General features: G+C 40.8%; 1 protein-coding gene across 2 annotated transcripts in view; it reads right to left on the bottom strand.

Annotated features, from left to right (window-relative positions):
• Nucleotides 1-486: 486 nt before the first annotated feature.
• Nucleotides 487-11,867, bottom strand: part of WNT7B (Wnt family member 7B) — a 98,141-nt gene continuing 86,760 nt past the window's right edge. For both annotated transcript variants that reach the window (XM_086610507.1, XM_086610506.1), the window contains exon 4: nucleotides 487-966. In XM_086610507.1, coding sequence (XP_086466633.1) covers nucleotides 487-966 — 480 coding nt within the window. The remainder of the gene's footprint in view (nucleotides 967-11,867) is intronic.

The raw sequence follows: 11,867 nt of genomic DNA, 5'->3' as shown, positions 1-11,867 counted from the left end.
ACTGCTGTGTTCTAGTCAGTGAAGGTTTCACTTCCTTAAAAAAAAGTCTTTATTTGCACAGGGCTTGGTGGTTTTGTTGTTGTAAAATAAAACAAAGTGTCTTTTTCTTTTAAATCTCATGGGAGCTGCAATGCAATCAGCTTCTCTGATATGTATAACTAAAAACACTTACTAGGAGACCTCTGCAACACCCAGATTGTAGTTAAAAAACAAAAAAAAGAGAGAGAGAGAGAAAGTTTCATGTGGTTGTCAACTTCACCTTAATCCTGTTGCCCTTGTTTCCAAAGCAGTTACAACAGCCAGCCAGCCAAAATGCACCATCCTTAGAAGTGTAAGTGGTGGGGAGGGAGTGGTTGTTGTGGTATAGGTCGTTTGTTTTTTTTCCCAAAAAGAAGGTTAGATGTGCAAAATGATGCTGTCATCGTTTGTTGTACTCCGCTTTCTTCACTCGTGGTGATTTGTTCTGTTCGTTTGCACATGATGCCGTTATTTGCAGGTGAACACCTCTGTCCGCTCGCTACACGTGTTGCACTTCACAAAGCAGCACCAGTGGAATTTGCAATTACATTGCCACACCTTGGTGTACTGGTGTGTGTTGTACCCTCTTCCGCAGCACATCATGTCGCACCCATCCGCGTTGGGAGAGGTACGGTTGCAGAGTCGTCCCTGGGTACCGACGCTCCCCGTGGAAGCGTCTTCCTCACAGTAGTTGGGTGACTTTTCGATGTACACTAAATCCGTTTCCATGGGTTTCTGGTAACTCTTAATCTGCTTGATCTTCAGGAAGGTCGGCTGTCTTAGTCTACTGGCTCGTACCACCTCCACTTGCACTGCAGCATTGTATTTCTCTTTCAGAATATATCCAATCTCTCTGAATTTAGGAAGCGTGGTCCAGCAGGTCTTAGTTGTACAGGAACCTGAAACTCCATGGCACTTGCACTCCAATTTCATTCTCTCTTCGAGAACCTATGTGTACAGACATTTGCACATTGTTACTGCAGGAAAACAGTATTGCAAGCTTGCCAAAATCTCAGTCTGTTTAGTTCATATGGACGTTCATTACCACTGGTTGAAATTTTTTAAAGGCATGCTTATAAAGCTTCTCACCTCCCAGCAGAATGCTTGCAACACATTTTGTTTTACATGGCACCTCATGGGAAACGCAGTGTTTTGTCATTTTATTCAAAAATATTTGCATTCTGTTTCCAAATATTGAAGAAGATTTACTCGAATTTCAGAAGACATATCTTTAGAGACAAAGTAATTCATGGGACAACAGTGACTTAAAAAAAAAATCAAACCATTGTCATTTTGAAAACAGAAAAAAAAAAAAAAGTGTTTTAAGATTCAGAATATTTAGCCTTAAGTAATGTTCAAAGAATGTTTAAAAAATTTTCACCAGCTTTAATATCACAGAACAAAATATACTATGTGGCTGAATAGGCATTCATGTTCACAGCATAATTAAAAATTTTGCCTATACCAGCAGTGGCCATACCAGCATACCTATTAACTATTTAACCCACAGAGCATGCCATCCCCTTTGTAAGCAGCACTCCTTGCAGTATGTAGCCCAAACATCAAACAAACGTTCAGCCAGAAATACCTTTTTTGCACCAGAGCAACAATTGCACAATGTTAGAGGAAATACAATCCACTGGAAGGGTCCTGCTCAGCTGTGAGCCAAAGAGAAGTGGGAGTGTTTACTATTGCGATTGCTAGAGGACATTAATCTGGAGGAGGTTAATCCAGCATCAGATGGTCCTTAGAAGGAACCCAAACACTGACGGGGGCTTGGGCTCATGCTCCGCTCCCAACCTCCCGCCTCCGCTGCAGCCGAGCGGCACCACGGCGGGCACATCCCTCCTTCCCCAGTCACGGGTGTATACCTGGGGGAATGGCAAGCAGATGCCCTTCTGCGCCCTGTGTGCAGCGGAGGGGAAACCAGCCTCACGGAAGCGCCTCTGTTTTTCTGCCCTTGTGCTACCACTTAAGCCTGACCACAATTACACCCGCAGTCATCATTAGCTTATGAAAATCGGGGCCTAAGAACAAAGCAAACTGATCTTTCTCCTTCGCAATGGGATGCTAACAAAGAAACACGAGCTACCGAGCTTGTCTTAAAGCATTACTGATGCTGCAGACCATCTCCTGTAGTGGTTTCGTTGCAGATCCCAGAACATGACTGAAATGGGCAAAGGATAAAAGGGACGAAATCTGAGTACAATGGCATAATGAAGTAGAAGGGAAGTAAAAAATGCTTACTGCTTAAGAAACTGGCCTTAAAATAAAAGCTGTACAGATCTGGTTATCCCTGCAAATAGAGGGCACCCTCCTGAGTTGTTTGAGTTTCACTTAAATTGTATGTTTTGTTTTTTCCCAAATTTCTGGGGTTTCAATATTAAAGAGAATATTTGATTTTGGATCTCCTTTGCCAACATACAGTAGCAAGTACAAGATAGCCAAGCATCCTATTCAAAAATTCCCTAGACCTTCTGGAACCACAGACTTTTCCCAGGTCAAGGTCAAGTTAGCCTTTCAGAGACAGAAAAGGTGATTTCCTGGAAGGTTTACTGAGGTAGGGAAGAAGCTTCTATAGCAGCAACTACTCTAAAAAGAAAATCAGCAAGGCTGTGATGAGCAGCTTTTTATGGACACTGGAAAGGCCACTGCTCTCCAACATGCTGTATCACCTTCCTGTCTTCCCTACGGAAAAAAAAAAGAAGCCAGAAAACTTGCCAAGGTCTGCTGCAGCAGCAGCGTTTCAGTGGCAGTGAGAAGAGGAATGCCTTATGGAACACTCCGGGGTCTTTCAGGATTCCTCTGTCTCTACTTCGTGCCTGTGCAGAAGAACATGATTTTTCAAAGACCCTCCCAAGCAAGATTCCCACCCACAAATCTGGGTTAAAATAATCTATTGGTATTTAGGTGGGCATGTAGATATGTATAAAAGTGCTTATAAGTTTTGCTTGATATTGCTGAAATACCTTTTTTTTCAAACTAGCCTGTTTCTATAGCTCTCTCAACCACATGCAGTTGCAGCCACAGAACTTCAGCAAAATCATGACAAAAAGCAGATAGAGACAACCTTCTCTATGCCTTCGCCAAAGAGCACTAAGATCTAAGGACTTCCAGGAAGGTGTTACCGATGGAATGGATCTGCCAGACCTAATTCATGCTCCTCTTCTCCCTAAGTAGTAGATCTTGGTGAAAAGCAAGTTTGTGGTTTAATACGTATTTTGTCAGGTTCTGCTTGTGTTTGTGATGCCCGTTTTTTAGTTTGAAAAGGCCAAGTCAGTAACTTGCTCAGGGAGTGGGAGGAGGTGAAGCTTGTGAGGCTCCTTATTCTTGTGTGGACTCAACACTCTGGACACTGTTCCAAGGATCCTCCTCCATCTCTCTGGTGGATGTGCTTCCCTGATGCAACAGAGAGTGTCATTATTCCTGAAAAACCAAGATATCACCTGTTCTGGTGTCCTAGGTGATATCTTCGTATATGTGTATTCATATAGGAATGTGTGTGCATATATATTGTTTGCCTTTGGTTGAGATGCTGCCATTTATATACAGCACTGCCTGACACCTCCCGTAGTACAGTCTCCAGCAACTTTATCGTAAGTCTTGATTTCTTTTTTTGTTGTCTTTTCTGAAAGTCCAGTTTTGTGAGTCATTTTGCTGTAAAGAAATCTGATTTCACTGCTGTATTTTTTCAAAGGTTCCCACTGTTTGTGATGGTGGAAGAACTTGCAAATGCAAGCCACGCAGGCTCAAAAAAGCAGAAGTTTCAAAAAGTATTAATTCATGATCCTGAAGCCAACCTCACAGGTTTTTTTATTTTTTTGGAGGCTTCTCTCATGAATGTGGAATGCTTGGGGTTACAACGCTGAGCGCAGGCCCAATCATCAGGTAGTTAAATTCCTGAATGCTATAATTTGTGTGCCCACAGTCAGCTGTGGGTATCAAATTGTGCCCAAAAACTTGGAGGTCAGGGAATACAAGGCCCAAACTAAGCAGATTCTAAGTAAGATTTTTTTTTTATTCTTTCCACTCAGATGCTGCAGAGCATTCCTCTTTGCTGACAAGCCAGCATGCTCTGGCTTTCCCAGAGGTATGTCTCTCTGCGTGGTATCTCAGGCAGCTTCCTGCTCTCCAACCAGGTGCCACTGGACCTAGCAAAGGTGGCAGGATTTGACCTGTTCCCTCAATGCTGTGAATGAAGAGCAACTAACATTTTTCTTCCTAAATGTCCATCCAGCTCAGTTTTCCTCAGCAAAATTCCCATCAAAGCTTTGACCCTGAGCCTTAAAGGTACTTGTTTACTCAAATCTAATACACTATGCTAAGCTAGGTGCCTGATTAAAGACTGAAAATCATTAGCTCATACGACCCACTCTCTCAGCAGTTTCATTTGTCATATGTCAGTGCCTCGTATCTAATCTTGGATGGTTTACAGCAAGATCTACCTCCCAAAGCAAATTCCCATCATTGGACTGTGCTGCCTCAGACTAATTGTAGGAACATTCCTTAGGTCCCTTTTCCACATACGGGTGCACTCCCACCCCAGTGTCACCTTGCCAAGTAAAATTTTCTAACTACTGCTACTTCGTTAAAAGAATTGTGAAATATAGTGTTAAAACTTTCTTATCCCACATATTTCTATACCTATATAAATCACATGCTGAAAATGCAATTTGAGGGCTCTGCACTGCCAGTTAAGTAGAAAAAGACTTGCGAAGACTGAAATAAAACAAAATGATACGCATGAAAAGAAATTCATTTTTTCAATTCCATATCTTAGACCCAACTGCATAACATCAGATACAGTTTCTGTACATATTAAAAATCCTATCTGGGTAAAATATGTAAAAACAATAGTAACATTTTGTGTGTGTTTGTTTTGGCTTGCCTTTTCTGGTTTGTGTTTTCCTTAGTGGAAATACACATTTTTGGACCAGATGTTGAATGTAACGAAATCCATATTACTTTTTTGACTGCAGTATCAAAAAGAAATAGAAGACTTCAGGAGTTTTTTCCCCATCAAATATGCAAGTTATTGACTTTTGTTTTGGGTACTACCAGTACCAAGAGATGGATCCTGATTGTAAGATCAGGTCACCACCCCTTTGATACTCAAGCGGCTGCTCAAGTGGCCATCAGCCACAAGAGCTGATGGCTTGCCAATGATATGTAAGACCTTAGCCTCAGTGCAGCCTGGGGTCCACCACTGCTGACAAAATGCTTATCTCATGGACCCAACATTAGTAGCATGTCATACTACTCCTCTAATACAAATATCTTGAAAATATTCTTCATTGATAGCAGATCATAGAGCCCAAAATTGACCAGTTCATGCCATGTCTCTTCAGGTTGTGCCCAGCCATGTGAAGAGAAGACATGGAGCCAGCAGGAGAGGAATATGAGTGCTTCAGCTGCATATTTTTCTTTCTGCTCCTGTAAGGTTGCTTCTTCAAGCATCAAAACAGTATGTATGCTCTGTGGGATGGGAGATGAACAACTGAATTACTGTGCTTACTCTCTCTCTCTTGTCACATCCTTATTTTTCTTCTTGTTTAGTTTGATGGGAGTGGGGAACCTCTGCTTTGCAGCAGGTCTGTATCCAGCCACAGCATGAGATGGCACTCGTCAGAGCTCAGCAGGACTGGGGACCCTCTGAGTTGCCGAGAGGCATTGAGTCACCTCCTCCTGCCCTTCACCTGCCTCCCTAGGTAAGGCACACACTCCTGTAGTATCCCCACTGAATGCGTTAAAAAAAGTTAAGAAGGTCTACTGCTTTTTTTACCCACATTCTCCTCTTGGCCAGTAGGAAAATAAGCCTGGGATTTTGAGACCTGCTGCCCATCAGATGAAAGCCCCTACTGTTATGAGGACAGGCTGTAGAGCTTAACCATCTGTGCCCCTTCACTGCCTTCTAGAAGCAGAGAAAGTAGCTTCTAAGTTTGAGCAATAAACTGTTGCAATTGGTTAAAACTTTCTGAATTTTATTTTTACAGGGAAATGTTGCAAAAAGCAAAAATCCTGAGAAGCAGCCTTTAAATCATTCCCAAACCGAGTGCAATTGCAGGATTTCGCTCTCCTTTCTATGGAATTTGCGGTAAAGCTTGAAGGTAAAATTTTAAATATCATCTTAGAAGGGTTAGAAGTATTTCATTGCTGGTTTCATTCAGGCAGTATAGAGATGTCAGGTTTGAGGGGGTGCGGTAATATTATACTAGATGGATGATATCTGTCTTGCATACATTGCATGATATGCATGGGCATGTGCATTCCTAGAATAAAACCATTTAGCAAGTCCTAAAATATTTGACTATATTCCCCCTCTAATTTTAAAGCAAAAACGTTCAAAAAGTAGGATAGTACCAGATGTAGCTTCTGGCAGTCAATGTTAAGGGTGTGTTTCTGGAAGAAAAAAATAGGCTAGTAAATCCAGCCCAACTGGAAGCAGGAGAACTATCCTCATGAGATTTTGAGCCAAAGCTTGCATATTCAGGACATATGGATAAGCATTAGCTATCCATCCAACCCACCCAAGCTGTAACACCAAACTTTTTGAAACTGGATTTTGAAACTGTCTGCAAATCAGTTGAAGTGGGAAAGCGGAAAGTATGCCATCAAGCAGAACTATCAAAAGCTTTTCTTTCATGAGTGTTCTCACAAGGGATGTGCAGTGAAATAGTTTGTCTCTCTTAGAGAAAGAAACTTACAGCAAATGATGGACTCAGGGCTGTAAAACCTGGAAAGTCACATTCTTTAAATTGCTGAGATGGCTTAGGAGACAAAGTCACATTTTGAATAATATTTTAGGCTTATAGGAGCTTAAAACTAGTTGGCTTTCATTTTTGGAACTAGGATTTGGACTCCTCTGTGACTTTGGAGCATTTCATCCAGGGACTTTTTTTAGTGATTGCTTCTAATTTTTATGTCCTGTTAGGTGACAGTGAGGGCAGTTTGCAACATATTAGGGCATGCTGTGCATCTTGCAGAAGTGAGCTTATTAATTTAAATGTTTCATGTGGGGTGAAGTGAGCTAACACTTTCTTACACATTTTATGCACAGACAACACATAAATATGTATAAATCTGCATAATTATGTACACATACATATATGTGTGTCTATGAATGTATATATACAACGTGAATGGTGACCAACCAATCACCTCATTAGCTGTCCTACCGCCAAAGCATGTCAGCAAAAAAACTCTTCCCAGTACCACAGTCCTGTGGCGCCAGGAACTGCGAGAACGAGCCATGGCTTAGATGGAAATGTTGTCCCAAGCAGTTGAATAATCTCTTCTAAAGAGAGTCTGAATTTCTTTTTTTTTTTTTTTTTTTTTTTATCCCCACACTTATTGTTTCAGATGTAAAATAAGATGTTGTCATCTTCCAGGCCTTCCAAAAAAACAACAAGAAAAACCCATCGACATTGCAAAGGAATAAATATTGGGATGGTACCAGGCTGAATTGCTGGCAGTCAGTGTGATGGGTGTGTTTCTGGAAGGGAAAGGAATAGGCCAGCTTTTTCTCCACATAACCACAGTCATTGTCTATCGTTAAGAGCCTAATTGATTGATAAACTGTTAGAAGCATTTCTTTTGTTCTTTTTGGTAAAAGCTGTGATCTGCTACCAATTTGTCAGCTTGCTCTCTTAGCTCCCCCCTTAAAAACAAACAAACAGAAAAACCCATTTTTGTAATTGAGATTCCCCATGAGAGCCCGTCATTGTTTTGAAGCTTTCAACAAAAAGTTAAGATTAATGGCGCGTGTTCCCAGATGTTACTCTTTCTAAGTTCATTTATCCCAGAATAAAGATACTTGTTTCTAAAAATACGTGGTAGAAAGCTGTCTCATAAAACAGCATCAAAGCTTACTTGGTTTTGTTGGTATTTAATTTTCGTTACTCTATCAAACTTTTGCCCACAGATCTCTCTGTAATCATTCAGATTTGCAGCAAGCCATTCTTTCAGTAACGTTTGCGTTAGACTTACACTGATCTTCCTTTGGGGCTTGTTTTCATTTACCACACTTGTACTTTCCATCCTGAATCACAGCAACCATTTAAAAAATGATGGTGAAGTTAACTACTTCGCTCTTTTGCACAGCACGGCGCTGTTCTGCTGCAAAGCATAAATCTCCCATCAGCAGCGTCTCGTGCCACCAGGAGTCGCTAAGAATTTATTTCTTCCAAATGACACCGATTTGTCACTCGTGCTATTCATTACAAATTCGTTAGAAACTTCACAAACTTGCCAATTAACTGGAACAATTCTTTGAAACGTAATGCAGAGCCATTAGGGATGCAGTGCACGGCAATTAGGGGATTCATTCTTTCCACAGTCATCAGAAATTCCCTGAAAAGCCAAATATTGTCTTTTTTCCAAGGATGTACTTTATCAGAGTGTTGTGCTGAGCATCTCAGCCCCAGGATCAAGTTAAAGAGCCCCAGAACTATTTCGCCCCTCATCTGTTTGCAAACTTCGGGCAATTATTTATACAGCATGCCATTTGTTCCTCAAAGAGAGATTCCTCACGATTCCATTTTTAACAGAAGTGAAACACCAGCAGGTCAGCTTTTGAGAACATTTCTATGAGAAAAAAAAACAACATTGTAGTCACTTCTATAGTTAACAAACGCCGCTGTCTCCCAGGTGCGTCTGGGACAAGTGCTGGGAGAGGTTGAGGATGGGCAAAATTCCTGCCTTGGGTCATGGAAAATTCCATATGAAGATATAAAAGAGCATCTAAATTGCTCTGAGGGCAAAACTGTGGGTCAGAGTCCTAGATAATGATCCTAACAATGATCTTCTGGGCACCTGGTAGAAGTCTAGTGAGGTCATCAAGGGCCTTCCACTGACTTCAGAGCAAGTTGGAAGTAACTGTAGGTGGGGGTTGGGAGCTCTTTGCATCCTTTTTTCCTCATGTTTCTGTCTTAGGAGACTGTGGGATTTAAAGAGAAGACTAAAATGAAGGTAGCAGATTTATTGGCTAAATATTGTTCTTACCTAACTCAAAAAGCCAATTGGTATGAACTGAGCCCAGACTAAATAAGAGCTGTGAGCTTTACCATTACAGATGTAAAGTGGGGTTTAAAATAGTGAAAGTGCTGTGAAATATAAGACCTTGGGAAATGATCCAATGTTCATATAATCCAGTTGTTGGATTTTTTTTCCCTATGCTAGTTTTGATAAGATTGAACTGTAACTAAGAAATATTTTAATGGTTGGCAGAATCTCTGTAGGAAGGTACAAAAGCATATATTTTCTTTACTGTCTTGGCATTCCCACTTTAAAGTCAAAAAAATTATTTGAGAACTTCTGAAGCAATACAGAGGTAAAAAAAAAAATCTGAGTTGCCTGTGGTCTCGTTTTTACCTTTTATTCCTATTCAGAACAAGGGAAAAATATCCTTGCTTTGGTTCTTAATAGTAGTAGTCATGAACCAGAGGCTTGGCTCCAAACTGTTTCCAAATGTTAAGTTACACACAGATCAGCAGGATGGTACTGACTGAGTCTTATTCAGAGAGGTATGAGCTTTTCTCAGTTGTGTCGTGAGATTTTTGGAGGGGAAAAGGAGGAGGATGGATGTTCAATGTTATGCTTCAACAAGTGTCCGGACATAAATGCAGTTATTTCTGGCTTGAGTGTGAATAAGAACCATGTGGAGTGTGTCAGGATGACATCCACATATAAGCAAAATCTCCTGGTTTCAGATTTTGTTTCAGCCTCACAATGCAATCCAAGTTTACCCAGGATCCTCAAAACTGCCAAATTTCAGGTGGATGTAGGTCAGATTTCAAGTTTGCCTTGAATTCTGATTCTCAGGAGGGACTTGTGATTTCACATTGAAGTTGCATAAAACTCTGTGGCTGCTTTTGTAAAGGTCCAACCCAGAAAACATATCCTAGTTTCCAGAGTTTTGTTCTAACCTTAAGTTTCAGTCAGTCTCAGATTCAGAGTGTCTAATTTATACAAATAGCAGATGATCTCAGGTGAACCAAAATCTAATTATTACTAATTATTATATACTGTACAACTTTACATATTCATTTCATGGGAATGTATGTCATAACACCAATATTATTTCTAAACATGACCCCCAAACCATCTTTTATATGAGCACATTCCTCAGGATTTGATGAATTGTACTTAAAAATGAAAACAAAAAGCTGCACCAAATCCTTTCAGTCATCCTTAGCTTTCAAAAACAATTATGATGCATTAATGATTACAATAAAAATATATAGGTATAAATAACTACTGAAAACTGCCAACAGCAAAAAACGTGGGAATTCCAAAATACTATTTATGAAAAAGTGTATTTGGGAAAAAAAACCTATGTTGTCAGTATTTACAAGCCTTTTTACTCCTAGCTGAAAAACATGGAAGTGAGTGTTATCATTTGGTTTTGCAAGAACATTTGCAGAAAATGAAGGTTTTAGAAATGTTAAAATAAATGCATTTGCATGAATGCTGCTACCAGAAATATCTGTGAAAACACACACTCCTTGGGTTTGCTTATGTCCTCCTGTTTATGAAATTCTGATGAAGAGTAAAAATTTAATTTGCTTAATAAGAATCAGCAATGCGGTCTAGTGGTTACTGGACTATATTTAGACCCGGGGGCACTTGGGATCAGTGCCGGGCTCAGATGCTGTGCCACCTTCTGTCCTTGGGCTAGGGACTTCAGTATTCTCCATCTTATGCATCCCCTTTTGCTCTTTTGTCCCTCTTTCACGTCTAGACTGAAACATGTTTGAAACAGGACATGCATCAGCATCTCCATGGAGTGGTACAGTGCCCACCACAGCGGGTTTCCAGTTTAAGCAGGGATGATAATGCATCTAGCAGTAATGACGGCTCCCTTGCAAATTTAACATGTGGCTTCCACCTTCTTTTGCATCCAAACATAATGCATGACGCCAAGATGAAATGTCCAGGCTAAAAAAAGTCATCAGACCTCAAGCTCATCTTCTAAGCTGCTGGTCTTCCACATTCGTGGCAGCAAGTTTTGGGAAAAAAAAGATTGTGCCCCTCTTGAGGGTACTTTTCTGTCTGGCTCTTCAGTTAGCTGTCTCCTTCACATCTGGAGACCTCAGTATCAAGCATCGATCGAGTATCGATCCTGTCTCTGCACTTGAGATTATGCCCCGTGACTGCTCTTTATCACTACGTTGAATTTATATAGTACTTTCATGCCAGTGGATAACTGCCCATAAACCACCTTTGGCTTCAGTGCACAGCCAGCTACAATTCCCAGGTGGTTTCGTTGCATGCACTGGGTGTTAATAAGCAAAATACAGGCAGTAAGATAATTGTACATCTCTGCCCACCTCAGCGGCTAGTGCTTGGTGTGGGACTGAAAGCACACACTGGTTTTGAGGAGAAAATTTCAGTCTAACTTTGGGGGCTAGGTGTGGAGGAGTGACACGTTGGAGTCTCCTACAACACTGGAGGGTAGAAGTGGCATTTTTTGACCTGGGGGAAAACAGTTTGAAGAGTATAGTAAAATCTCTCCTGAGACAGGTACGTATTATGCAGAAAGTTTTGTTATACTTTTTAAAGGGCAAGCTTTGAGACCTGTGAGGGTTGTTATTCAATGGACATAAATCAACGTAGCTCCATGATGTTTATTGTTTCCATTGCAAACCATTCAGTCATGGTTGTAGACATGAAGCTGTTTCTTCTTCCAAAGTGACACTTCTGCAGTCATTTGTAGGCTGACAGTGAGAAACGGACAATTGTGCGTTTGCTGTGAAGTGTGTATTTCATTAGAGCTGTGGTCAAAGAAGTGTTTTGGTTTGGGATGGAATAAATATCTGCGAGTGCTGTGGGAATTCAGCAATGCAGACACT

This window comes from Tauraco erythrolophus, chromosome 4 (genome assembly GCF_009769465.1).
Source record: "Tauraco erythrolophus isolate bTauEry1 chromosome 4, bTauEry1.pri, whole genome shotgun sequence".
NCBI lineage: Eukaryota > Metazoa > Chordata > Aves > Musophagiformes > Musophagidae > Tauraco > Tauraco erythrolophus.
Note: the sequence above shows the minus strand (reverse complement) of the source record. Positions and strands in the feature narration are given on the sequence as shown.